The sequence below is a fragment of the Cinclus cinclus genome, chromosome 8 (genome assembly GCF_963662255.1).
Source record: "Cinclus cinclus chromosome 8, bCinCin1.1, whole genome shotgun sequence".
Classification (NCBI taxonomy): domain Eukaryota; kingdom Metazoa; phylum Chordata; class Aves; order Passeriformes; family Cinclidae; genus Cinclus; species Cinclus cinclus.
In genome coordinates this window covers 19,085,646-19,110,835 of record NC_085053.1, presented here as the reverse complement: position 1 = coordinate 19,110,835, position 25,190 = coordinate 19,085,646, and the positions used below count along the sequence as shown (strand labels likewise).

Sequence of the window (25,190 nt, the reverse complement as noted above, 5' to 3'; positions counted from 1 at the left end):
GTGAGATCGCGATGTTTCCACGGGAGGTGCGGGAGCTTGGAGATGTTGCTGATAGGGCCGGGTGAGTCACGTGGGGAGAAGGAGGGCGGTGTGCGGGGGGGGGGAGGTAGCGCGCGGTTCTCGCGTCATTTGGTTTGGCCTCTCGGGTGCGCGCGTGGGAGCGGTGGCTGCGCTGCGGGGGCTGCCGGGAGCGCGGTTGAGCCGGGGGCTGAGGCAGCGACGACGCTCGGTGAGTGCGGGAGGCGCGCGGAATGGGCCCGGGGGTGCGGAAGCGCCGCTTTCCCGCGCCTCGCTGCGCTTTGGGGGTTCTCTGCCTGCCCGGCTGGTGCCCGAGCGGGCGGTGGTGGTGGCAGCGTCGCTGCCCTGAGCTCCGGGGGAGGGAGCCTGGGCTTTCTTCCCGCCTGAGCGCGAAGGTGCCCTGGGGAGAGGCTCCCGCGGTGCGCGGCCGCCGGGCGTTGTCGCAAACAATAATGCGAGCGCCGTTTCCTGCAGAGCCGGCTCGGCGCCCGGCGGGGCAGCCCGGCCGGCAGCGGGAGGGGCGAGGGGCGGCTCGGCCGAGGGGCGGCAGGTGCCGAGCCGGCGGAGCGCCGGAGCCGTTGGGCCGAGGGGCAAGGCCGGCTGCCGTCCCGTCCCGTCCCGCCGCTGCTCGCGGCCCTCTGCCCGCTGCAATCCCGCGGGCTCGGCCGCTCGTTTCGAACGGATTTTTTGGATCGTTCCACACCTCGCAAGAACGGGACCGGTTCTCTTCTTTTGCGGAGCTTCGCTTGCTTCGTCCTGTAGTTGTCCGTGGTTGTTTATTTTCTAGCTGAAAATGTTAATGGCTAACGTACGATTTTTACGGTTGGGGGAATTTTTTTTTCTTGGCTGCGCAAGTACAAGCTTTAATGAAAAACTGGAGTCTGTAATGCTTTAATCTGGGCCCTCTAAAGGTCCTGTGACCTGGTGGGGATGAACTGTCATGCTGAGTACGGATGACGATGTTGTAAAGGCTTCACATCAGGATAAGGTCGTAGAACATCTACTTAGGAATCAGCAGTAGAGACTGGCTAATACTGGAGGGGAGCTGCTGTATTACGGCGTTCTGTACTATTCTGAGCAGATGCTTCACAGCTTTTAAAGAATATTTAAATCCATTGAACTGTTCCTTCTTTATGCTCTCCTGGTTTACGTAAATGTCGCATTTTTTTTTTAACATACACGGTTTTAAACTGAAGCAGGGAAAGTCTCTTTCGGCCTTAAGTGCGTGTATTTCTTTGTTGTCAGTGCTTTTATTTGAGAAACTGTTGTTTTGGTCTTGGCCTGGTTTGGGGCTGTGTGCAGGGGACTCTTAGGTTTGCATTAGAAAATATCTCAGTGTTTTCCATTCCCGGTCCTTCAGTGCTGCCTTGTAGTTCCATGCTGCCTTGAGGCGACTGTAATTGGAATAATTTTAATAAGACTGTAAGTCAGCGTTGCTGAGCCCAGATTATCCTGCATTCTCCAGTGCAGGTAACTTCACTAAAGGAAGCTAAAAAAATGCTGGATTTTTAACTCCTATAATGCTATTGAGGTAGTGTAGTTAAGAAAGGTTATAAGAGTAATATGTTCCACAAAGATAAAAATTCTTACGTGTTTCTAGATGACAGTGTATTACTACAGCTAGGTGAAACTTGCTGCTGTGATACTTCTGCTGAAAAAACCTCTACATAAGAATTAGTTTATACTTTCCATTAATGTAGCTGTGTTAGCTGGGGGGGATGGGGAAAAACATAAAATTAAGCTTGGAGAGTGGGAATTTAATTATTATGCTTAACTCTGTGCTGCTATTGCTAAACAATATTTATTCATGCTCTTAGCTACTAATATTTTGACTGTGTGTGGCAGGTATTTACTTGTATAATTTTGGTTGAGCAATAGTAGTCGACTGATGCATTGAAACCACTCCTGGCCACTGGCTATGTGTTTTATGGCTCTCCCCTTATTGGATGAAGGGGAGCATCAGTGTGTGCTTTGCGTTTTACAGTTACAAAATGTGCTGGTGTTTCTTTGCTAAGTTCTGTGAGACAAGCCAGTAGCCATGTAATGTTGATGATTTTTAAGCAGTCATAATGCCTTGGGTTAATAAAATCACAGTTGTCTGGTAAGGTATAAGTGTTCTAGTTGAATTCATAAACAGCTGATGACAGGTGAATTTTTAGGGTTTTTAAAATCACCTTCTTAGTACTCTTTGAGGTGATGCTTTATTTGGAAGCTGAGAGTGATATTTAGTATATCAGCTATTCCTCAGTCCTCACAGATCTTCAAGTCACTGTAGGCTTTACAGTCAGAATGTGAGGTTTAGCAAGTAAGAGGAGAAAGATCTCACAGTATTGTACACTATATATAAATATTTTGCCTTTACTTTCACTGTTCCTAAATTGATCTAATGACTGTTATTAACACTTGCTTCTATCTGTATTTCCCATAATGGCACTTAAACCTATCTACTAGAAAACCACATCTCTTAAGCACTCTTATTTTCATTTTCCTTTATTCTGTTAAGGAAATTATCCCCACGGGATTAATTGTTTCTGTTTAATCTTCTTAATGATGTGGGGTGGGGATCTAACCCCAGAACAGTGCTAACTGCAGTATTCATTCAAGTGCTTTGCTGGCATGTCACAGCAGCATGCACCAGGATGTCCTGCTTTCTCACTTGCAGAAAGTTAACCTGCATTGCCTGCTTTCTCAGTCAAGTCTGCCTTCTAGGAAATTAAATGTGCTTGATGTAAGTAGTTGTGCTGGGCTGTTAGAGCATGAAAACTTTGGTTTTGTTGTGTAAAGTGAGGCTTTCTTCATACAGTAGCTCATTCTTAGTAAAGAAGGATGAAAGTAGAGAAATGCACCTCATACCTTTCAGAATCCTAATAAATAGATAGTTGGCAATATAAGAAATAGAAGAATATGGTAGAGATTGGAGGAAGATGTCTCCCTTAACTGAATTTACTAGATTATGACATCTCCCATGGTTTTCAGGCCATAATGGTTATTTTTTTGCAGTAATCATCAGGCTGAAATATTCTACTAGGTGTATTTACTGAGAACTAGCTAGTGTCAATATCTGACAAGTCAGAAACCCTTTTATTTGTGTGAGTTGTGGAAGTGTGGAATTGATGCAAATCCTCTGCACAACCAAAGCCACTTCAGTGCGTGCATGTACTGAGTTCTGTGTTTATTGGGGGTTTTTTTCTCTTTTACAATTCACTTCAACTTTGCTCTGTGCTGACCAGACCAGAGCTGGTCTGGTTTAGCTTTGCCTCAGTACATGAACACCCATGCAGGAGGAGTGCTTTTGTTCTCTGTGAGAGAAGGATAAAACCACTGTGATAGCTGTGCATGCACCTGCCGTGCTTTCTGCTGGCTGTGCTGAAATCTGCAGTTGGTGTCTGGTAATTTTTGTCACTTTGGGATATGTGATCAATTGATTCAGATCCTATCAGCTGCTACTCCTGCTCTGGCAAAGTGTGTCCAGGATCTGCAACGTTATCAGTAGAAAGCTCCCTTTAATAACTGCTGAGAGAAGATGGAGCATGTGCTCTATCCAAACAAAACTGTCAATGAGTTTTCATATTTACAGTGTGTGTACTGAAGTAGTAATTAGAGTTTTCAGATCCACAATGTGTATAGTATTTGGATAACTTTTGCATAGTGAGTTTGAAAAAAAAAGAAGGTAATATCTGGTGGTTTTGGCTCACATTTAGTCATGCTGTCTTTCTAAGAAAAAAGTTTTAGTGCATTAAAACTTTACAGAGAAGCTGTATAAATGTAGAATCTTTAGTGTTCTTCCCTTGCATGTTTTATTCTTGTGAATCTCGCTTGATATGTATTTGATTTAACATTTTGATTACCTTACCTTTGAGGCTGTCAAATTGCATTAAGCCACCGTTGCATTGAGCATGTCAGATACAGGAGGAGAAGTCAGAGAACACTCAGTTCTTAGAAACAGCTGCAGCGTGCAAAGAGACTGGATCAAAGGCAGCTGGATAATATTAGTCAGCATGATCGTGCCATCAGTGCTCAGCCGCTGACTTGTTCAGGGAGTTGGGTGTTTTTGTGGCCATGTCACGGGAGGAAAAGCTTTGAGAGGCAGAGAATTTGCTTTTAGTATCTGCAAAATTCTTTACTAATGGGAGAGAACAGTGAAAGGCCTTGCTTGAAATAAATTGGGCAGTGGAGCTAGGTGTGGAGGTTGCATGTGAATGGGGATTAAGAGAGGCTGAGATGGAACTGAGAGACTGAAAGGAGAACAAATGATTAATACAGCAGTAGCTGTAGAGGATGAAAATGTCTTAATATATCCCTTTGTCAGCAATGTGCTGAAGAATGTGCATTCAAGTCTTGTTAATTAGGAAGTAAATACTTTATTTAAGTTATAATTAATGTTCAGAATTCTCGTCTTGAAGTGGGAAAAGCTTGATTGCTCTAAAGGGATTGGTGTACTTCCCTATTAACCAGGCCTGATCTCTAATAGTATAGTATTCTTTGTGATACTTTTAATTAAGCTAACAATTGTATTTCTTAATTTGTGACTCAGAGCCTATCTAATTTTTAAGCAAATTGTGTATGTATTGTAGAGCAAATTAAAAAAATCCCCCAAATATAGAAAGGTAAATATTTTCTGAGTCTGAGGAAAGAAAAATGGAAGAGATGGTTTAAAAGCTTTAAATGTCAAATTCCTCCAGTCTGTAAAACCATCATTATAACAAGCATAATCTAACCTGAAAATCCTCTTTAACTTTTTTTGTAAGGAGCACATGCATATTTTGTGAAAAATAAATGTTTGCAGTCAAGTTCATGAATGTATCAGGATGTTTTTCTTTAATAAATCAATAGCAATGCTACATAGGCTGAGAAAAGTATGAATGTTACAGGCCTAATCTCAAATACCACTCAAAAGATCAGTGGATGTTATAATTTGACTTGATGTAAAGTGCCGAATAACAGGAGATTTTGTAAGTTAAGCTTAAAGAAATAAAAAAGAAATATACCTGTGTTCAGTATGGAATGATATTTTCTGCAGAGAATATAGAAATGAGGTCCTTTACTTCCTTATTACAGGTTGTCATGTGTTAAAATTATGCCCTGCGAGTAAACTGGTTCTGTGTAATATTTTCATAAAACTATCATTTCCATGACTATTTATTTGCAGTTGTACTCTGATTCATCACTGCTTTTTGTACTGAATTTTTTAGAAGGGGCAGGGAAAATGTAAGAGAAAACATGTCACTTTTGCATTATTTTTGTTGAACTGTAGAATTCCAGTAGTTTTTTAGTAGGATACTGAAATTTGCTATCACTTGAGAGCACCTAGATATTTTTCTGCTGAGTCGTTTATCTTTCCATATTGTACCTTCTTTACTTCTTAGCTAGCTATGCACTATTTATTCTAGAGGAATTAATTAGGATAGTAGCTGCAAGGTACCTCTATTAAACTCCTCCTGCTTTTTATCTTGAAACTTTTCTAGGCTGATGAAACATAACTTATCTATGGGGCTGAAACATTGCAAAGACTAGTGAGCAGCTATTTTGACTTCTATTACAACAGATTGTAGTAAATGTAACTAGGGCTGCTTGTCTTTCTGTCTCCTGTAGGTGAAGTGCATTCTTATTGATATCTGTTCTCCTTTCATGTTTAACAGCATTGTGCTGACATCTCCTTTTTAAATTCCTGTCTTTGTACCACAGTTCAGTGTGTGTGTTTTCAGCCTTGGATGTAAAACTGCATGAATCAGAGCAGCTGGGTGGGATTTTAATGAGCACACTCTGGAAAAAGCATCTCGTGTGACCACCTCCTTTTGCTTATGTAAGAACAGTGGGATCACATGTCCACAGCAAAAATGCGGGCTGGTCCTTATTTGGTAGTGCATTAATAACCTTGATCTTGCATGAGTGTAACAGCAATTAAAACAATACCATGTAGCTGAGTCACTTTTCAACTGGATTTATTGTGCTTGTAGTTCATCTCTTCATCAAGGCTGAAAAAATAGTTTATTTTCTGCTGGAAACTAGTAACTTCTGTCATTCCTAAAGGGGGAAAAAAACCCCAAGAAAACACAAGCAGAGTATGCATAGGGATTGTGCAAGTACCTTCTGCCTATCCTTCACCCTTTCCTCTTGTGTGTGTCCTATAACGATGGTCACTGTCATGTTTATTCAGTTGTTTCTCACTGACAGCTTTTTAATTATGTCAGAAAAAAATCTGATGCTTTTGCAAGAAGAAGAAAAAAAATAACTTGCAGACATTTGCAGACATGACTTCTCTCTGTTCCTTAGTTATGCAACATGACTGAAGTAGTGATAAAATTCTAGATGAGTTTGTCAGCCTTCTGTGTAAACCTGTTGAGTATATTCATCGTTAGGAAAATATTTCTATATGTGTTATGTTCCATTAATGAATGTTCCAAATTGGCACTGTGTTGGAGCAGCAGTGTGGGGGTTTTTTTAAATTTTTTTTTTTAAATTTGTTTGGTGATTTTTTTTTCTTTTCTTTTTTGTTTTGTTTTTCTTTTTTTTTTTTTAATAGAATACATCCAAATACCTAATGATGGCTGAGAACTTCAGGTTCAGATCAGGTCACATCTGAGTTGTCTGTGCCAGCATCACAGAGATTTTTTTTGCAAGAGCTAATCTGTGAGGAATATCTTTATTCTACAGGTGCCCTGATTCTTTATTGCTCCATCTTTGCTAAGACAGCAGGTTATTACTTCTATTGTTCGGTGATTTACTTTGGAATGGATGAAGGAATTGCTACTGTGGTTAAGGTAAACAGCAGTAAATTGTTACAGATAGTAGATACCCTCCTTTTTCTACAGATGAGAGGCTAAAAGAGGAGCTGTACTATACTACAGCCATCGATGTAGATGTTAAATGAAACATACTGCCCATCCTAATGTTCCTGAGGGTCAGAATTGTGATAACTGACTTTATGTAGGACATTGAAATAAAACACCTTCTTCAATTCCAGTTTTTTAAAGGAAAGTCAGCAAGGCTTATTGTGGAAACTTGTGCTGAGTTTTCCATTGTCCTTTTCCTGTTAATCAGTACATAGCACTAGTATTAGGTCACAGAAGTTCTCCTACACCCGGATTCATTGGTGGAAGATCTGGTCGGGAGCCAGTCACAGTTCTCAGGGTCTGAGCTGCCTGGCTTTGTGTCCAGTCTCAGCCAGCCCAGAGCAAATGTTACTTTGGTTTGTGCCAGCTGGCCCTGGGCTGTGAGGTGGGGAATGCTGAACTGCAGAATGAGCTGGCAGTTCTGTCCTTGTATTTTTAGAGAGATTTCTGCCCTTTCTGTGCTGCTGGAGTGCAGCTGAATCTGTTGACTGAATGTCAAATCTCACTTTTTACTGTAAAGGAGTACTGGAAACATCCTCACAAGTGTAACTAAATGCCGGCTTTAAAAAAGTGTATTTATTGTAAACACCACCTCTCTTTCACTTAGCTGGAAAATAATACAGGTATACTTAATATTCATTGATTATTTTCCAAGATTTGTATAGTAAACACATCTGCAGGACAAACAAGTAGAGGTCAACACATATTTTTCTGTACTTTTTAGTTGTCTGACATTCCTTCTCTGGTTTCTTTGTTAGGAAACTTGCAGTGCATCTCTTACATAGTATTTTGTCAGTGTCCCTCTGACACCATTATTGAGTCTCCAGAGTTCTTTGGCAGTGAATGCTATCACTTCTAGAACTTCATTTTATTATTTAAATTGGCTACTTCTGATTACACTCTGGGCACAGACCATAGACAATTAATTTCCTCTTTTCTTCATCATTTGTTGACCTTGCAAACCTTTGTGACTTCTGTGGTTTTTGAAGACTGAAGAATTCAGTCCTCCTCAGTTGTTTCTTATGTGGAAATACTGGCATTTTTTATTATCTGTTATGGTTCTCTGAACATTTTTTTATTTTAAATAATACACAGCTTTTGGGGGAGCTGAAGCCAGCAGAATAGCTTGAGTTGTTACAGTGTAGATATACTCTTGGTACTGTAGTGTTCACATGATAGTAATGTTTCCTGGGCTTTTTGTGTCCTATTTCCTAATACTTAATTGGCTTTTTTTTTTCCCCTGGCTACTAAACAATCTTGTATTCTTTTTGACACTGACCTGAATTAACTTGTACTTTTTAAACCTTTTATAAACAACGTCTATTTTAAGAGGCATACGTAGACTTCATGTTGAGAAAAGAGTGTACTACAGAAGCCCGTGGCTATATATAAAGTATGTGTACTTCCAGTACATTAGTCCTTTGTGGTTGTATTGGTAACGTTCAGGGTTCGAATGTGCTGGCACTTGAGAATCTGAAAGACTTGGATTCTAGCAGTGTGTTTGCTTAAAACAGTTAACAGAAGGACTATAAGACTTGTTACAGTCAAATTTGAAGCAGCTAGTCTTGGGGAGAAACAGAACATACACAATGCATTAAGCTGTTCATCATATTAAATATCTTTACTTGTTTCATAACCAACAGGAGAATTGGTGACATTGGTGTGAGTCAGAAACCTGACTACTAGAGTGTGATAAATGTGATTAAGTCTAACTCTTCATTTGCATATTGGCTATTTCAGGACAGAATTCCTTGGGGCTTGGATAAACTTCTGAGTGATAACCATCAGAGCCACAGGTAGTTAGAGCAAAAATCCGGGCTTTTTATATGTAAAACTGAAAAAGAAGTTCGGGCTATGACATTTTTCTGCTTTCTTTGCCCCAGATTGCTAACTTAGAGTAGTGAATTGCACCGAACTTGTTAAAATCAAACATTTTCTTGGAGGAAAGAGAACTTTAGCTTCCTTGTGAATGCGGGGGTTTTTTTTGGTAATAACAGGAGATACTTCTCCTTACCAAGACACTGCACTTTTCAATACAGATATTTACAAAAGTATGTGTGTCAACATTCTTAACTACTCGAAGTTTAGTAGTGTGTTAAACAGGTACAGTCAGTAATGTGAGAGAACCTGTTAAATGTTTTGCAAATGTTTTGATTGGCATTTTTTCTGACCTGCTCAAATTAAGTAAGAATGCCTTTACAGAAACAGAAGAAGCAGGGGTAGGAATGGAAATGGACACAGGATCTAAGTAAGGAATTGAAAAGCACCTGTGGAATGTGTATTCTTTTAGAAGAGGGAAGTCAGCTATGTGTTTCTTTGTGTGGCCATACTTTGGATGTTTCCTTTCGAGTTTCTAAGTGCAATTGGGTACTTGGCTAAAGTAGTTAATCGCACTCCCAAGAGGGAGTTAGTTGTGTTTTCATCAGGACATCACTGCTGAATCTCAAGAACTCTGCCTACTATCAGATAGTTCATTCCCTCTTAGTGGTGAGAAGTTAAAATGTGGAAGATTATTCCAAGAGTATTTTTGTTTTTCGGCTATAGTAGAGATTGTAACTTAGTGGACAGGAATCAGGTATGAGATGTAAGCTTGCTATGTTCTGATCAGTGTGTAATGGAAATATTAATTTCCTGGAGAGAAGAACCCAATCCATAACTTAGCATATAATAAACTACAGGAAGTTTTAAAGTATGATGTACCTTTTCAGTTGTACATTTCATTTATAACTTTTGGTCTATTGTTGCAAAAAAAATAAGAAAATTGAAACTTAATTTAAAAAATTGCTAACATCTTGTCATGTAGTCTTTTTCCAAATAAAATTGAAGACTGTGAATCACATGCTTAAAAATCCATTTTGGAGATTCAAGTTGGTAGCAGTGTATCTCTGGTTTGAGGTTTTTACACTAGAGCTAATTCATGTAAGTTCTGGAATGAAAATTTAAAGTAAGCTTTTCCACAAAAAACTTCAAAAACCTTAAAAATACATCCTTTGGCCTGTTGACAGAATACATGGCATTTCATGTATGTTCCAGTAATATTTTAGGCACTGTTTAAAAAGACATACTGCCAGTGAAAAATCGAAAACGTTTTTGTTAATGCTAGGACTGGTGCAACTTATTTTACAATTAAACTAGTATTTATGTGACATTTCACTTTGCTTTTGTGATTATTCATTTAGATGTAAATTCATCCCCAGAATTAATACGTACAGTTAAGTTTTTACTTCTGTCACAGTAGCAGTTTCCACAGAGAACTCAAATAAAAATTTGATAAATTTGGTTCTTACTGGGGTATGAAGTGCATGACAAAATGGAGCTTTTCTTTTAGGGCCATCAATTAGAACGAACTGTTATGCTCTGCAGGTTTCACTTGGCATTTTCTCCTAGATATATTTTTTAAAATAAGCTAATTGTTGCTTCTGTTGTAAACTCCAAAATTTATTCCTGTGTATGATACCAGCTACTGAATAGTTCTGTGGTGAAACTCTGTTTAATAATAGAATTCATGAATGGGGCTTGCATGTATCAGGTCTTATTCACAGTATAAAGTGTATATAAAGTACAAACATAGCTCAGGCAGCAGTTTAAGATGGTGGGGAGGAGAATTGTCAAGTTTTTTTTTCTGGGAAAACAATGGATCATGATACAGGAATTTTTTTTTTTATTGTGTATGGGTGTGCTTTCTTCAAGCCATTGTAGTTGAGTATAAATTTATTCCATTCATTAATGTGGTTTTGCAAATATTATGCTACTTAATTGTGAAAGCTTTTCCTGGGGAGGGATTTGGCTCCTGTGCCTTGACATTTATGTGCACATGTGTATTTATAGTTGTGATCTGTCTGGAATTTGTCTTTGTGGTTTTGTTTGCTCTTTAATTTGTTCTGTGATACAGTCCTGTCTTTCTCAGTTTTGTTTTTGTGGTTTAGTGAGTGAGAAGTACAGAAGAAATTGTTTAATTTGAAGGAAATAATGAGCATTTTAATTCAACCTCAGGGAATATTGACACTGTTTTGCCTAGAAGCTTTTCCTTAAAATAACATACTGGTGCTAATTTATGATTAATCTACAATTTGAGTTCAGCATGTTGTTATTAGGAATGTTTCCATAATTTCTCTCAGTTGTGATTGTGAAGGTGATAGAACTGATGCCTGGAAAGGCTGACCTGGAACAGAGACTAGACAAAGCAAAAGGAATAAAATAGGTATTTATTGAAAGGATACACCTTGAGAAGTGCAAGAGCCTAGCTGGGGCTACACCCAAATCAAATCCAAGGTGGATCCCGGTCACCAGTTTTTATTTACACTTTTATAAATTTTGGTTCATCCACATATTGGGGTCAATTATCCAACCAACCACAGCCCCAGGCTATGAAGCCTCAGCCCCCTGGCATGTCCCCTTTCCCTCACCATTGTTTATGCTTTTTGGGTAACATTGTTTATGTTTTTTGGGTAACCTTGTTTATGCATTTTTGGGTAACACTTTTTATGCTTTTTGGGTACTGGGTGTCCTTGATTCTCTAGCTAGGAAGGGATTGTTTTTTCTAACTACCCCGTGAAAAGAACTTGCGAGCACCTAACATGAGGTTTCAGAGTTACACACTAAGCACCAGAGAATCTGAAAAATATAAAAGCTAAAACCCAAGGCATAATTTAACAAAAGCAACTGATTCAAAGCTGACGTTGTCAGTACAGCTGTTCAGAAACCTGGAAGCGGTATGACCCTGCCCCCATTTTCTGCCAAACAAGATGTACAGCTCTTGGCCATAGGTATGTGAGTTCAGCTGTGGTTGTTCTGAGAGAATAATGAAAAAGTCGTTTTAAAGCAGCAATTCTTTTACTGAAATACTAACTTATGTGGAATGCAGTCATCAGACTCTGCCTCCAAAGTGGAGCTGTTAAAGGAACAATTTTCAGCTTCCTAGTATGTATTTCATACACATTTTTAGATGAAAAAAGGACATCTAATATTAAAAGTGCATGTCATAGGTTTTGATCAAAGAACATAGAAAATGCTCTAGGTAAGAGATTGCTTATATTAGGCAAATTTTGTATGTTTTCAAAATTTTATTTAGTTTTCCTGACAATAAAATTTTTAAGTCTATTTGGCATTTTAGTAATCTGCTATGTTTGAGGATGTACCATTCCCCCCTCCCCCGTCAACATTAAAAAGCTTGAACTGAAATTCCCTTTTTTAAAATTTATACTGTAACAAAAACCAGTAATGTAAAAAAGCACTGGATGAATACAGGCTGTTAACTTTCTCAGTGCAGAATAGGAGTACCATGACATTGCCCTGAATTAGCTTATGAGAACAGAAAGGATACATCTGAGACTGCCTAGTTTGTGGAAAATTGTTTTACAGGGTTGTCTGTAACCAAGAGCTTCACAGATACCACTTGATACTGGAATGATGGTAAATTTTTCTGTGTACTGAAATGGAATGTAGCTGTTGTACTTGAAGACTGTATAAACAAAGAATTGATGATATAGATGATTAATTGAGTCGTAATACGATATAGCAGTTGGAGAATTAATGTGGTAGAGTGAGGAAGAAAGTTTAGTGATGGTGAGGGGGTTTTATCTGTTACGTTTTTGAGGCGGCTTCCTGGCCAAGTACGTTACTGGGTTTGTTTGTCTGAGAATTTCCTTAGCTTTCTTTCAGGACAATACTTAATCAAGTCTTGGATTATGGCCTTACTCATTTTGTAGCTGTTTAGTTTAGTGACTTGTAGAAGGCTTGAGTTGCAGGACTCAATATTGCTGGTTTGTCTCAGCTAGGGCAGCCATGGCTATGTAGGATCTCTCGGGCTGTGTGCTGCCTAAGCAAACCTGATGAAATCCCAGCACCACCCTTCCTTCACGCTGAAGGTGAGAGTCCAGGGAGAAGGTGAGCTCACATCCCAGTGTGCTGCAGGCACAAGTGAGTGTGAGCAGGTGTGCAAACACTGCAGGCACCTGGGGGACTTGGACACCAAGTGTCAGTCTCTGAAATGGGAGGTGACTGAAATGCAGGGGTTCTGGGAAATGGGCGCACTGACAGAAAGCCCTGTGATGTTTCCAGGTTCTACTAAAAAAGGGGAAGACTTCAAGGTAGAAATGTAGAAACTTGTTGCCTTGGTTTGAGACAAATTTAGGAAGAAATGTCTCAAAAGGGTGTTTCTTCTGCAGAGTTTTAGCAACCCACATAGGTTTTCCACAGGTTCAGAAGGATTTTCCTTGGAGAAAGTGAAAAAACAAAATTGTTTCTCTTACAAGCAGACTGTTTACAGAAGAACAAAATAATCCCATAAAGGATTTCCTATGTCACTCCTTTATGTAGGTAAATGACCATATCTGGATTTTTAGGGGACAGTTATTCATTTTAGAAAGAAAAGCATATGGGAAGTAAAATCTTTAGTCTAGAAGAGTGTTTTTCTAGATATATATGGTAACAGGAAAGAAAGGACTAACTAAATACTTGTGCATACTTGCATTTAGCAAAACGAAATACTTGTGATTTTTTAAGGCTGTTCTGTTTTCTGTTTATCTGTGCTTATTTGAAGGGACTCCAGGGCCAGAAGTCCTTGAAGACAGTATATGATGGATTTTCCTGTTTTTCTTTAGATAATAATTCTAGAGATGAATATGGGATAAAATAACAGAAAAAGAGCAGCAAAGAGCTACAAATATCAGATATCTGGAGTTCTAGAAATCTAGCAGCTCTAATATGACAAAATTGGAAGAAATAAAAGCTTACCACACTTAGCAGATGGATTTCACTGTCTGAAGACGTGCTGGTATGATTAATGTACCCAAATTATTATAGTTATTAAATCTTACGCACACTAGTTTTTTTAATAATAATACTGAAAGTTTTCAGTGATTTTAAGAGAGTATGTCTGTCTGTCACAGACTGTTAAAAGAGCTCAATAAGCATGTGAGGAGCTGTAGCCTAGGTGTATTTTCAAAGATCTCTGATTGTATGATGAAAGGAGGGTCTCAATGTGGAGAAGGGACATGCTTTCAGGAATTGACTCTTAAAAAATAGAAGATTCCAGAGTATAAATTCATTCTGACATGAAGATCTCATATAAGGCAGGAAGTAGAAGTGATACAGTCATTCCTGTACATCCCACTCAGAATCTTAAGTAGTTTAATTTTTTGGGAATAACTTAGATCATTATGGTATAACTCAGCACTTGGGCCAGAATAGGCATGTCCCCCTCTGTAGGGAGGGAGAGGATGCCTGAGCACTTAGTCACTGTGATACTGGGCAAAAAGTCACAGTGTAACTTCGTTGGTATCAGAATTTGTTCTCTTAAGTTTTAAGAATTAAGGTGAAGAAACTTTTTGTTTAAGGAGAAATCCTGATTATTGTGGCTTTCAGTGAAACCCTTAAAATTAATGACTGTGTTGTTACAAAATGGGAGGGATGTGTGCACAGAGACTCTACCACTAAGCCTTGTTGATTGCACTGCTTGAGTATTTCTGTGATACTTAAAAAGAGACAATAATAACTGCTTAATACAGTATTCATAGCAGAGAAAATGTTGAATTTAGAATGTGGGTTTCAAAGAATTTATCTGAAATGCTAATTTTAATTTAAAGAGCACGTTTAAAATAAAGGGAAAAAGAAAAGGGCAATTTAATAAAAGACTAGCTTTATTCCAGGTGGAGGTCAGGGACAATTTCTTCCTTCAGCTGTAAAGGTAATTGATTCTATAACCCTGTGACTCTCACTGTGCCAAAAATGCAAGTGAGTCCTGAGAGATTTGGTGGCAAGAGGAGCCAATTCCTTCTTTCAATACCTTTTGGCCTCTTTTACATTTGAAATCATAACTACATATATGCTAAAAGTTCTTGCTTTCTAAAATACTCTGGTGAAATTTTGACTTTAATCTCTCTTTACCTTTTTTGCACGTATTCTAAGGAGAATGTAAAAAGCTCCAGATAAATAATTGGATGAATCCTATATACACTGGAAGGAGTCTAGTAAATTCTATTTCGGACGTGTGAAGAGAATAGCGTGAGGATTAGGAGGATGACGCAAGTTAAGAAAGTGAAAGTAAAGTCCCAAGTCTTTTTCTAGTACTTTCTGGTTGAGAAACCAATTTCTGTCCCTTCTAAGCCGTCTCTTGTAAATTTGAGCAGGTTCCAGAAAACGGCTTTGAATATAATGCTCCCTGAGTCAGAGGATTAGTGGATCTTATTGTTAGAAGGAAGGCAGCTGAGGTTAATTACCTCCATAATAGTACCTTCATAATTCAGCCAGAAATGTCTTCATATAGACAACGTTTAGATATGACCAAAAGTGATTTTTACTGCTTGGTTCCAGAGAGGAGTAATTTTTCAGTTGTGTTAATCTGTCATGTAGTTCATTGCCCTACTGATACACGCAGCTAATTTCTTGACCTGTAGCTATTAACAGAGGTACAAAAGAAATCTTGCAAGCTAAAACTTCATAGCATTTTCTCTGTGGAGCATGAGAAATACTTCAGTAGTAGAATTTGTTTTCTATAATTTAAAACAAACGTGTAAGAACCAAGTGTTTTTGTTACTAGCATCTCATCAGATGAAAGCTATTTGTTTTTTATACAAGTATGGCAGTATACCAATCTTGGTATTTCCTATTCCATAGGAGATGGCTGAGACAGGATTTAAATTTTGATCTGCTCTAATTCAGTGACTTGAGTTGCGGTAAACAAAGTGGTATTTTTTTGCTGATATTTATTCTTACTGCTTAATAGTACATGATCGACTGTAGTTGAGGGTGGCTTAATTTTATTTTTAAAGAAACGAAATTTTGCTTTCTGAAGCTTTGTCGTCGATTTGGATGTAAAATTCTTGATAGCCTTTGCTGGGAAAGACCCAGCTCCACGTCGGTGTATTTGGAGAAGAGTTCTGTAGCGCTGTCTGTACAGAAACAGTGAAGTACCACGCTATAATTAGTGCGGATGGGTTCCGCATGTCTCTTGGGGCGGATGGCGTTCGGAGCGGAGCGGGCCGTGCCCGGCTGTGGCTGTTGTCGCCGGCTGTAACCTTTACACGGCGCTGCCGGGCTGCGCCCTGCCGAGCGCGCTCTGCGCAGGCGCGGGAGCGGAGGCGGGGCGGCGGGAAGTGACGTCACGCGGCTCGGCGTTCTAGAAAGAGCGCGGACGCGGCCTTGGGTGGGAGGGCCGGACCGTGCCCCTGTGTCATCGCTTATAAACGGGATACCGGGCGCGGAATGAAACACCCGGAGGCTGCCCGGGCTTTCTTTAACGTATTGTAGGGTTTGTTGTTTTGTAGCAGTTCTGTTTGTTTCGATTCGAAGTTCGGTTTTTATTTTTCCTTCTCTAGCGTCTCCGCCTTGCTGAGACACTGGTCGCTGCTTTCTTTACTGCAAGGAAAATCTGAATTCCTCCAACAGTCAGGATGGGGAAAGATTACTATTCTATCCTGGGAATTGAAAAAGGGGCTTCTGACGAGGATATCAAAAAGGCTTACAGAAAACAAGCACTGAAATGGCATCCAGATAAGAACAAATCTCCTCATGCAGAAGAAAAATTCAAAGAGGTTGCAGAAGCTTATGAAGTGCTGAGTGATCCCAAAAAGAGAGACATTTATGATCAGTTTGGGGAGGAAGGTACGTACATCTCTGTTATACTTTGGTCGCTTTCGTTGCGTTGAACTAAGCAAAATAAACATATGAAGACATGGTATGAGCTCCTCTTTAGACTGTGTATTTTTTTGGCTTATAAGATTTTAAGTATAAAAAGCATTGCTGGGCGTTAATGCTGGTAAAGTTTTAATTTTTTAATTTAATGGGGTTTTTTACAAATCCCAAATATCTGTCAGGCAAAAAGTTACTGAACAGAAGTTTCTATCAGCCATGAATATTCTTCTGTGATCTCTTAGTGCTGCCTTCCTTTACTAGAGCAGTTTCTGAGATGCAGTTCAAAAGGCATGTATTCTTTTCTTCAATTTTTGCTTAAGGGCAATCTGCTTGATCTAGGCAAAGCAGTCCTGAGCAGAAGCCCAGGTGTCCAGCCTGTAGTTGTCCTTGGCTTCGTGCCTGGAGAGGAAAGAATTTGGCTGATGTCATGAAATACCAGAGCAATTTTTAAGCTTTAATTGTAAACAGTGATAACATGCCAAGAGAATGAGCCCTGAGAAATGTCACATTTATCCTAAAATGGTTGTCTGGAGGGGATGTTTTTTATTTTTTTTTTATTTTTTTTTTTTACATTTTTTTACCAACATGACATTCAGTCTTTTGATTGAGCAACAGTGGAAGTCATTAACATCCCTTCTCATAAACATGTGTGGTATCAGGAATTCCATTTAAAACAACTACTTCCATTGTGACAAGTAGGCCTTCACATTGCTATTTGCTTGGGGCCATGGTTTTTACAATTATAAAGGAGGACACTTAAATATCAACATTTGGTATTTTGAGCAAAGACATAAAGTATGATTTCTTTTAGAATGTTGAATGTGGGAATACCTCCTGATGCCTCAGTTACTCTCTTAAGCTTTTCTAAGAGTGTAATTAGTTGTTGTAAGGGAAATGCAGAGAGCTGGGGTCTGTAAGAAGGAGGAAACTTCAGTGTTTTACAGCCAGGGACTGGATGTACTTTCAGCAACTTCTGGGTAGCTATTCCAGGAGGTGTCCTTCTGCTGTCACAGATTGAATCCCCTGATCTGCATGTTTGGCACTAGCAGTAGTGTTGCAGAAGGATGCATTATAGTTTACTCTTGCTCCAGTCTGGTGTTGAAATGGGGAAAGCATCCTGATGTCTTAGTCGGTACCCAGCATGAAGTTTATGCATGAGAACACTGAGCTAAAAAAAAAAAAAAAGAAACCCAACAAACTGCTCTTTCAAATTTATAGAATGCCTCCCTCATAATGTAAGCCTTCATTTTCTGGGGTTATGAAAGTATGATAGCAGCTGTAGCTGTTTTGAGATGGTCTAAGACTGGGAAAAAAAACGTTAAAAAAACAAGCATTGTAAGGCTGGAGACAGAAGTCTCTTCAGAAGACTTTCAGTCTTCCAGTGGTTTGAGAAAGTACCCTGACAAGGAAATACTTGATCACCTGTTGGGAAAGAGGCATTGAAAAAAAATTGATTTTTAGCTTGGTTTGGAATGGGAACACAGGAAGTACAAGACAATTTTCAGTGAGAATTCTTTACAAAAAGAAATGACATTTAGATCTCTCCATGTGAAAGATAAACAAAGCTATTGAGAACCTTCTGATTTTTTTTGTACAGTGATAGTATATACAAGGTTTTTGTACCTAAATAGATCTTAGTAAGTTCCAAGATGCTTCTATTTGTGGCTGCATTGAAGAGAGTTCCCAGGATTTGCACCTGTTTTATATCATAGGAACACAAGCTGTAATAATTCTGGGATTCTAAATTGAATATTAAGGAAGTGTATGTATACTTGACTGTTGGCATGTTAGCTTTTACTCAACAAATTGCAGGAAAATGGGTAAAACTAATTAACACTGAGTTTCAGCTGAGCTATAGAGGCTATGGAATACGTTGCATATGATAGTAATTTTCCACAGAAGTGACCTTGTAGAAGGATGCAATTCCCAAAACACTTTGCAGAACAAGAAGCGATCAAATCAAGCAGACTTGTCTTCTGCTCTTAAGATGCCAATTCATTACAGTAGCTGTTTTTAATCATGTGAAATAAAATTGGCACTGTCAGAATACTTGTTCTTCTGAAGTAAGTAGTTCTAGAGCTTCGGAAACTTTGTTGCTGTTCAAGGTATTGAATTGCTACTTAGTACCTCATCTTCTCATGGTGAATCCTCCTTGAAAAGTAGACCTTTCTACTGCAAATATCTTTTTGACCCATCAGTCCTGATACCATTACACTGTACAGCAGGAAGGCTTATGTTAATACCCAATTTGTTTTTAACTTTGCTTATTTTTCTTCTTTAGGTCTTAAAGGAGGAGCTGGAGGATCGGATGGCCAGGGTGGTACCTTCCGGTACTCCTTCCATGGCGATCCACATGCTACATTTGCAGCTTTCTTTGGTGGCACAAATCCTTTTGAGATCTTCTTTGGGAGGAGGATGCCAGGTGGCAGAGACACTGAAGACATGGAGGTGGATGGTGATCCATTTGGATCCTTCACTAGTTTTAGTATGAATGGTTTTCCAAGGGAAAGGAATACAGTTGGCAGCCAATTACGTCGTAAACAAGATCCCCCAGTAATCCATGAACTTAAAGTGTCACTGGAAGAGATCTATCATGGCTGCACAAAAAGAATGAGGATTTCACGTAAAAGGCTTAACCCAGATGGCAGAAGTGTCCGAACAGAGGACAAAATTCTTACTATTGAGATAAAAAGAGGATGGAAAGAAGGCACCAAGATCACTTTTCCGAAAGAAGGCGATGAAACGCCCAACACAATTCCAGCTGATATTGTTTTTATCATTAAAGATAAACCTCACTCTCATTTCAAGAGAGATGGATCAAATATTGTCTATCCTGTTAAGATCAGCTTAAGGGAGGTAAGTTGTGGAAGAACTGTTTAAGTGTTCGATGTTACTGCAATATGATGCAATGGCTAAAGCTGTGTGGTAGCTGTGAAATTTGAGGATTTGGAGGTTGGGTGGTTTTTTTTAAATAGTTTCACTTTCATATGTGGCTGAAGAGCACAGTCACAGTGGAAGCAATAGCTGTTTTGATAAAAATGGAATATTATTTCAAGCTGTTTACTATAGAAGCAGCAGAGGAGAAGGTTAAGAATAAAGGTTGAAGTGGCTTAAATCTTCATACGTAACCCTTCTAGCTAATGATGTATTAGGCTGAAGTGACAAATGCAAACTAAGAAATAGATCCTATATAGTATGCTCCTTGCTGCTGTGATATGGCTGCTAGTTCTGTAGGACAAGCTAGAAATGTTAAGTACTTTCATTGCCACCAAAGTCTCCCTTTTTAGCTAATAAATTACTGCAGTGTGATTTCAAACTACACAGTGATTGATTTTGTGAGGATAAATAATTTTGGACGGGCATAAGAGGAGCTGTATGTAACAACAAAAACGGTATAGCTTTTTAAAATTCAATTCCAAGTCACTATATTGGCTTTCTGAAGGAAAAGTCAGAAAGACAACTTCCCGGGGTTCTTAAGAGACTGAAGCCTCAACATAATAATTATTTAAAAGATGTAGCTGAGTGTGTGTATTTTTTCTTCTTAATTAGTATCAGGTGGAGAAATCAACTCTTGCTTTCATTAGATGCTTTGTATAAAGTAAATGATTCTACAATAAATGTGAAATGAGGCAAAGCACCTAAAGTAGTGAGGGAGGCAGAAAAGACAGTATTTAATGTTAATGTGGGTAATACAGTTCCTTCACAGATAAAAGCCTATTTAGACTCATTGCATTGTTATGTAAATTGGACATTAGCAGTGTAGACTAAGTGTGCTGAATCAGGTGAAGTTGCAGGAATCAAAATCTTATTCTCAGAGATCCTATTAAAGAAAATCTGTTGGATAAAGCAGAAGGTCTGTAACGTTCTGATTTTGGTGCAACAAAATTATTGTTTAGATTTCTTTAGGCACCAGAAATATTCACATAAGACAGCTGTGAATTTTAATATGCCTCTGCTTATAGACACTTAAATGTTGTTCTGACATTTGATATAAAACAGGGTGTTAATGTATTAGAAAAAAAGGTCCTGTGCAATGTAATCAAACAAAAAGTGAAATGGGATTCTAAATTTCCAATGAAGACTTAAGTTCTGTTGAGAAGTATGAGTGAGGAGCTCACTTTGCTCAGCTTTCATTTTGTTTGATGAAGTCTTTGAAGGACATAAAAGCTCAATTGCCGTCTAGTAGCTATTGTGTAACATTCATAAATTCAGTGATATTCAATGAAAAATTGAAGTTTTCTCTTAAAAAGAGAGGAACACTGTATTTAAATTTTGAAATCTCAGTAGTGCACAGGAGAAATGCTATTCAGCCTTCTAGTCACTTTTAAATAACCCAAATTCATTTATGGTCAGAACTTTTTTGTACCTAATTATTTTTTTCTGCTATTACAATTTTTCTTTAGGCTTTGTGTGGCAGCTCTTTCAATGTACCAACGATAGAAGGAAGAACCATACCCATGACAGTCAATGAAGTGGTAAAGCCTGGGATGAGAAGAAGAATTATAGGATATGGTTTGCCATTTCCCAAAAATCCTGACCAGCGTGGAGACTTAATTATAGAGTTTGAAGTAATTTTCCCAGATAACATTTCTCCAGCATCAAAAGAAGTACTTAGGCGAAATCTTCCAGTTTCATAAAATGGAAGACTGTGTATGTCAACAGATTAAAATAGGACACTGGAAATGCAGAAGACTGGCGAGTCTGTGCTTTAAAAGTGCAATCTGTAACATCTAGTGGAATCTTCGTTTTTTTTGTTTTGTGGGATGGGTGGGGGGAAAATACTGTAATGCTGCATGAGAAGAAAAGGGTTTAAGTAGAAGTCATACAGATGAATTCTGCAGTAAAAATTACAGAGGAAACCACTCATTTTGTTTTACATCTTTCTAATCAGCGAAGTCTAGTCATTATTTTGCTTAATATAATTACAGTAATTTTTTACAAAGTGCATATTTCTGATACAGTACTTGAGCCTCCAAGTACATTATTTCTAATATCTTCACTCTGTGTATAATATTACACATTTATACAGAAATACGAGATCGTAATAGAAATACACAAAGGTATAAATATTTTTAAGAGCAAAACATGAGAGATCATATCAGTATGTTGCCTTCCACTGCACAAAGCATAGGCCAGAAAAATCAGCTTGGACTCCTGAACAGAGCCCCCCTGTGAAATGAAAGCCTTCTCTTGATTGCCTCTGGAAGTGCCAGGACTGCACTGTGAGTGTGGCAAAGGGCATGTGCCCTGAGAAGCCACAGTAGCTATTTGGTGTGGGATAGTTTCTCAGCCTTCAGGTAGAACAATAAGAAGAGATTCTTCAAGGGCCCAAACAGCAAAGGGTGAGCCTGCTGTCAAATGGGGCAGGGAAGCTGGTGACCAATGACCTGGAGAAGGCTGAGGAACTCCGTGCTGCCTTTGCATCAGTCACTGCCAGTGAAACAAGCATGCAGGAATTCCAGGCCCCTGAGACTAGAGAGAAATCTGGAACCTTGGCAGTGGAGGATTGGATTAGGGTGCACTTCACCTGAAGGCTGTGAGCCTGGCAGATTGCACCCAGGTGTTGAGGGAGCTGGCTAATGCTGTTGCAGGGCCACTTGTGTTTATCTTTGAATGGCCAGGGAGTTTGAGAGATGTTCCAGTAGGCTGGAAAAGAGAAAGTACCACTCTTCAAGAAAACCGAAAAGGAAGATTTGGGAATCTACAGGCTAATCAGCTTCATCTAAGCCCTTGGTAATGTGACAGAATGCTCCTGGGAAGCATTTCTAAAAGGTGGTTGGGGTAGTCAGCATAAAAGTACAGCAGGGAAATCTTGATTGACCAATCTTACTGCCATCTACAGTGAGCTTTGGGGATGTTGGGAGAGCAGTGTGTTGTTTACCTTTTACATCAGTAGGCAGCCTGATGAAGTACAGGTTAGATAAGTGGGAAGTGAGGTAGATCAAAAGCTGGCTGAATGAGGGGACGTAGGGGATTTAATCAGTGGCACAAAGTCCAGTTGGAGGCAAGCTAACAGTGGCTCAGTACTGGGGCCAGTACTAGTCAGCATCATTAATGACCTGAATTATGGGATGGAGTTTACAAATCATACAAACTGGGAGGAGTAGCTGGTGCCACCAGCTGATGTACTGCCTTTCATAGGGGCCTCAGCAGGCTGAAGAACTGGACAGAGGATATTCACAAAGTTTAGTAAGGGGGAATGCAAGGTCTTGATCCATTGAGGAGTAACCAGCAAACTGTCAATAAACTTGACTGTGAGCTGGCAGTGCAGCCCTGTGGCAACAGAGGCCAAAGTTTTACTAGCAGGTAAGGGGAGATGATCCTTCCTTGTTATTCTCAGCACTGATGAGGATCCATCTGGAGTACTGGACTCCTTGGTACTTGAAGGATGTAAACTTAGTGGAGCAGCTCTAGCGCAGGACCATGTATGAGAGGCTGAGAGAGCTGGAACTTGCTGGTGTGGGAAAGAAAAGATCTGGGGGACATCCTGGCACCTGGCAGGAGGGAATTAAGATGGAGCAGCCAGGCTCTTCTCAGTAGCTTTCAGTGACAGGACTAAATGGGCACAAGTTAGTTAGGGGTTCCATCTGAACACGAGGAAACAGCTTTTTACTGAAAGGATAGTCAAACACTGGAACAGGTTTCCTAAAGAGTTTCAGGAGTTGCTATCCCTGACTCATAGCCTGACTGGACATTGTGCAGACCAGGCTGCTCCAGCTGACTATGTGTGAGCAGGGGTGTTGAGCTACATGATGCTAAGAGGTTTTTTGTAAGAAAAATGATTTTGTGAACTTAGCATTTTTTGCCATGGGCCATGTTCTGTAGATGAGGCTTAGCCCAAAGATGGTGGGGCTCATGTGACAACTCCCTAGGGAGCAGGTCTCTTGCAGCGTGGAAAGATGCACAAAGAACCCTGTAAAAACATTTGGCTAGGGCAGCTATTTAAAGATCATGCTGATCTCAAATATTCTTAGTTTTCAAAGGTCGAACTTTACTCCCATGAAGAAGAAGGAAGAGCTAGGTCCTACCTAAAGCAAGGTTTGCTTAAGAGTTAGTGTGGGATAGGGGTTGCCCAGAAACTTTCATATGCTTGAATTGAGTTACTTTCTTAAAATTCAAATATGAGTTAGTTGTTTTTGAAGTTAAAAGGTGCAGGGAGAGATGGAGAGCCCTCTGTAATAGTCTAGTTTTATAATACAGTAATAGGGCTGGTTCCCTTGTTTGCAGCATGGTATTGGTGAAAGAAATGCCTTGTGGGCATGCTTTATTACTTGAGTTTAAAACCATAATACAGTGCTTTAACAACACTTACAAAGGGTTTGGGGTTTGGAATTTTTTTGTTGTTGTTTTTCATAAGAAAATATTTCAAGATTTGTTTTCAGTCTTTTGCCTGTGGAAATTTAGAGGTTACCTGCTCTATTGGGTAGCCTAAGAAATAGCAGTGTTATATATGTGACTCTGCAGGAAATCATATGGGAGTTGGGATTTAATTTAAAATAGTTTTTTAATTAGTGTAAGAAGAATCCCATTTCTTTTACTTAAAAATAGAATTTATGGGGTATTGTTCAAGTCAGCTTTTAACTGCAGATCTCTTCATGCAGTATCAGTTAGTTGTAGTCCTAAATCTATGGGAAGTAAACAATTGCTGGAGCAGTATTACAAAGAGAAAAAAAATTGCTGCTTAGTGCTTCTGCAATATTGTTAATACTATATATTGTTTGCTGAAAAAAATTTCCATTTCAGTATGTTCCGTATTGCATTTCTTATGTGGTTTTTAAGTAAAAAGTGTAAAGTTGATTTTTAACTTTCTCTTATATTTTGTTATGATGGTAAATGCTACAAGCTACACGACTTTCAAGCATATCAACCTAAAATACCTATTTGTCAGTTTAAAAGCAAATGGAATGAAACATTTTGTAATCCAGGATCTTGTAACCATATCCAACTTGTTAAAAAAAAAAAAGTTACAGCAGCTAGGACTATTATTTTGTAACCATCTTCAGGTAAGAGGAGTAGTGTTAAATTGAGAAATGGCAGTATCTTGTGTATTTAGAGGTGTACATATATATTATATGTGTATAGCAAACTAAACTTTTCCAACTGTTTTCATGCTCAAAATATAAAACTTATAGAACTGGTATGAAATAAATGCTTGTATTTCTTTTCTTACGGAGAGGTAATGAAGTATATGTTTCAGAAACCAGCATGTAGACTTAACTTCAAAATATGAGAGGAAGTATTAATATCTATCTAATCCAGGATTCACAAAAAATATTTTTCTAATCAAAAATGTGCTTAAAAGCTATGTTTTAAAACCCACTTGATTATTTAATAAAGCTACTTGGGAGAAAGAAGCAAATAGTCAACTACTATATTTGTAACTGCTGAAACACATGAAAATAAAATGGTCATTCCTGAAATTGGGATGGGTTTTTGATCTCTTGAAGGTTGCTTAGGTGCCACAGAAAATAAAATTCAGTTGCTTTGGAATGAATCCAAAACTTTCTGCTTCTAAAGATCCTTTTTTTTTTAATCTCGCCAGCATCAAGCCTTAGGATAACCTCAAGCTGTTGGAAGAGTAGGACAAGCTACATTACAGCCCTTTCTCCTTCTAGCTGTGCAGGATACTCTGCTTGCTCCACAGCTTTCTGCTGTCATGAGGAGCATGACATTCTAGCATTCCATTCTTTCACTCAGCCGTTTTTG

The 25,190-nt window shown here is 39.0% G+C and overlaps 1 protein-coding gene across 3 annotated transcripts; it reads left to right on the top strand.

Annotated features, from left to right (window-relative positions):
* The first annotated feature begins 45 nt into the window (after positions 1-45).
* On the top strand, positions 46-24,281 carry DNAJB4 (DnaJ heat shock protein family (Hsp40) member B4). 3 transcript variants are annotated; one of them, XM_062497085.1, is made up of 4 exons: positions 46-61; positions 16,169-16,454; positions 18,766-19,340; positions 20,888-24,281. In XM_062497085.1, exons 2-4 carry the CDS (start codon positions 16,244-16,246, stop codon positions 21,119-21,121), a joined length of 1,020 nt encoding a protein of 339 aa, XP_062353069.1. In that variant the 5' UTR covers positions 46-61; positions 16,169-16,243; the 3' UTR covers positions 21,122-24,281. The 3 variants fall into 3 exon arrangements, with proteins under 3 accessions (XP_062353069.1, XP_062353067.1, XP_062353068.1); XM_062497083.1 differs by lacking the exon at positions 46-61 and adding an exon at positions 139-229; XM_062497084.1 differs by lacking the exon at positions 46-61 and having other exon boundaries at positions 15,983-16,454.
* Positions 24,282-25,190: the final 909 nt, after the last annotated feature.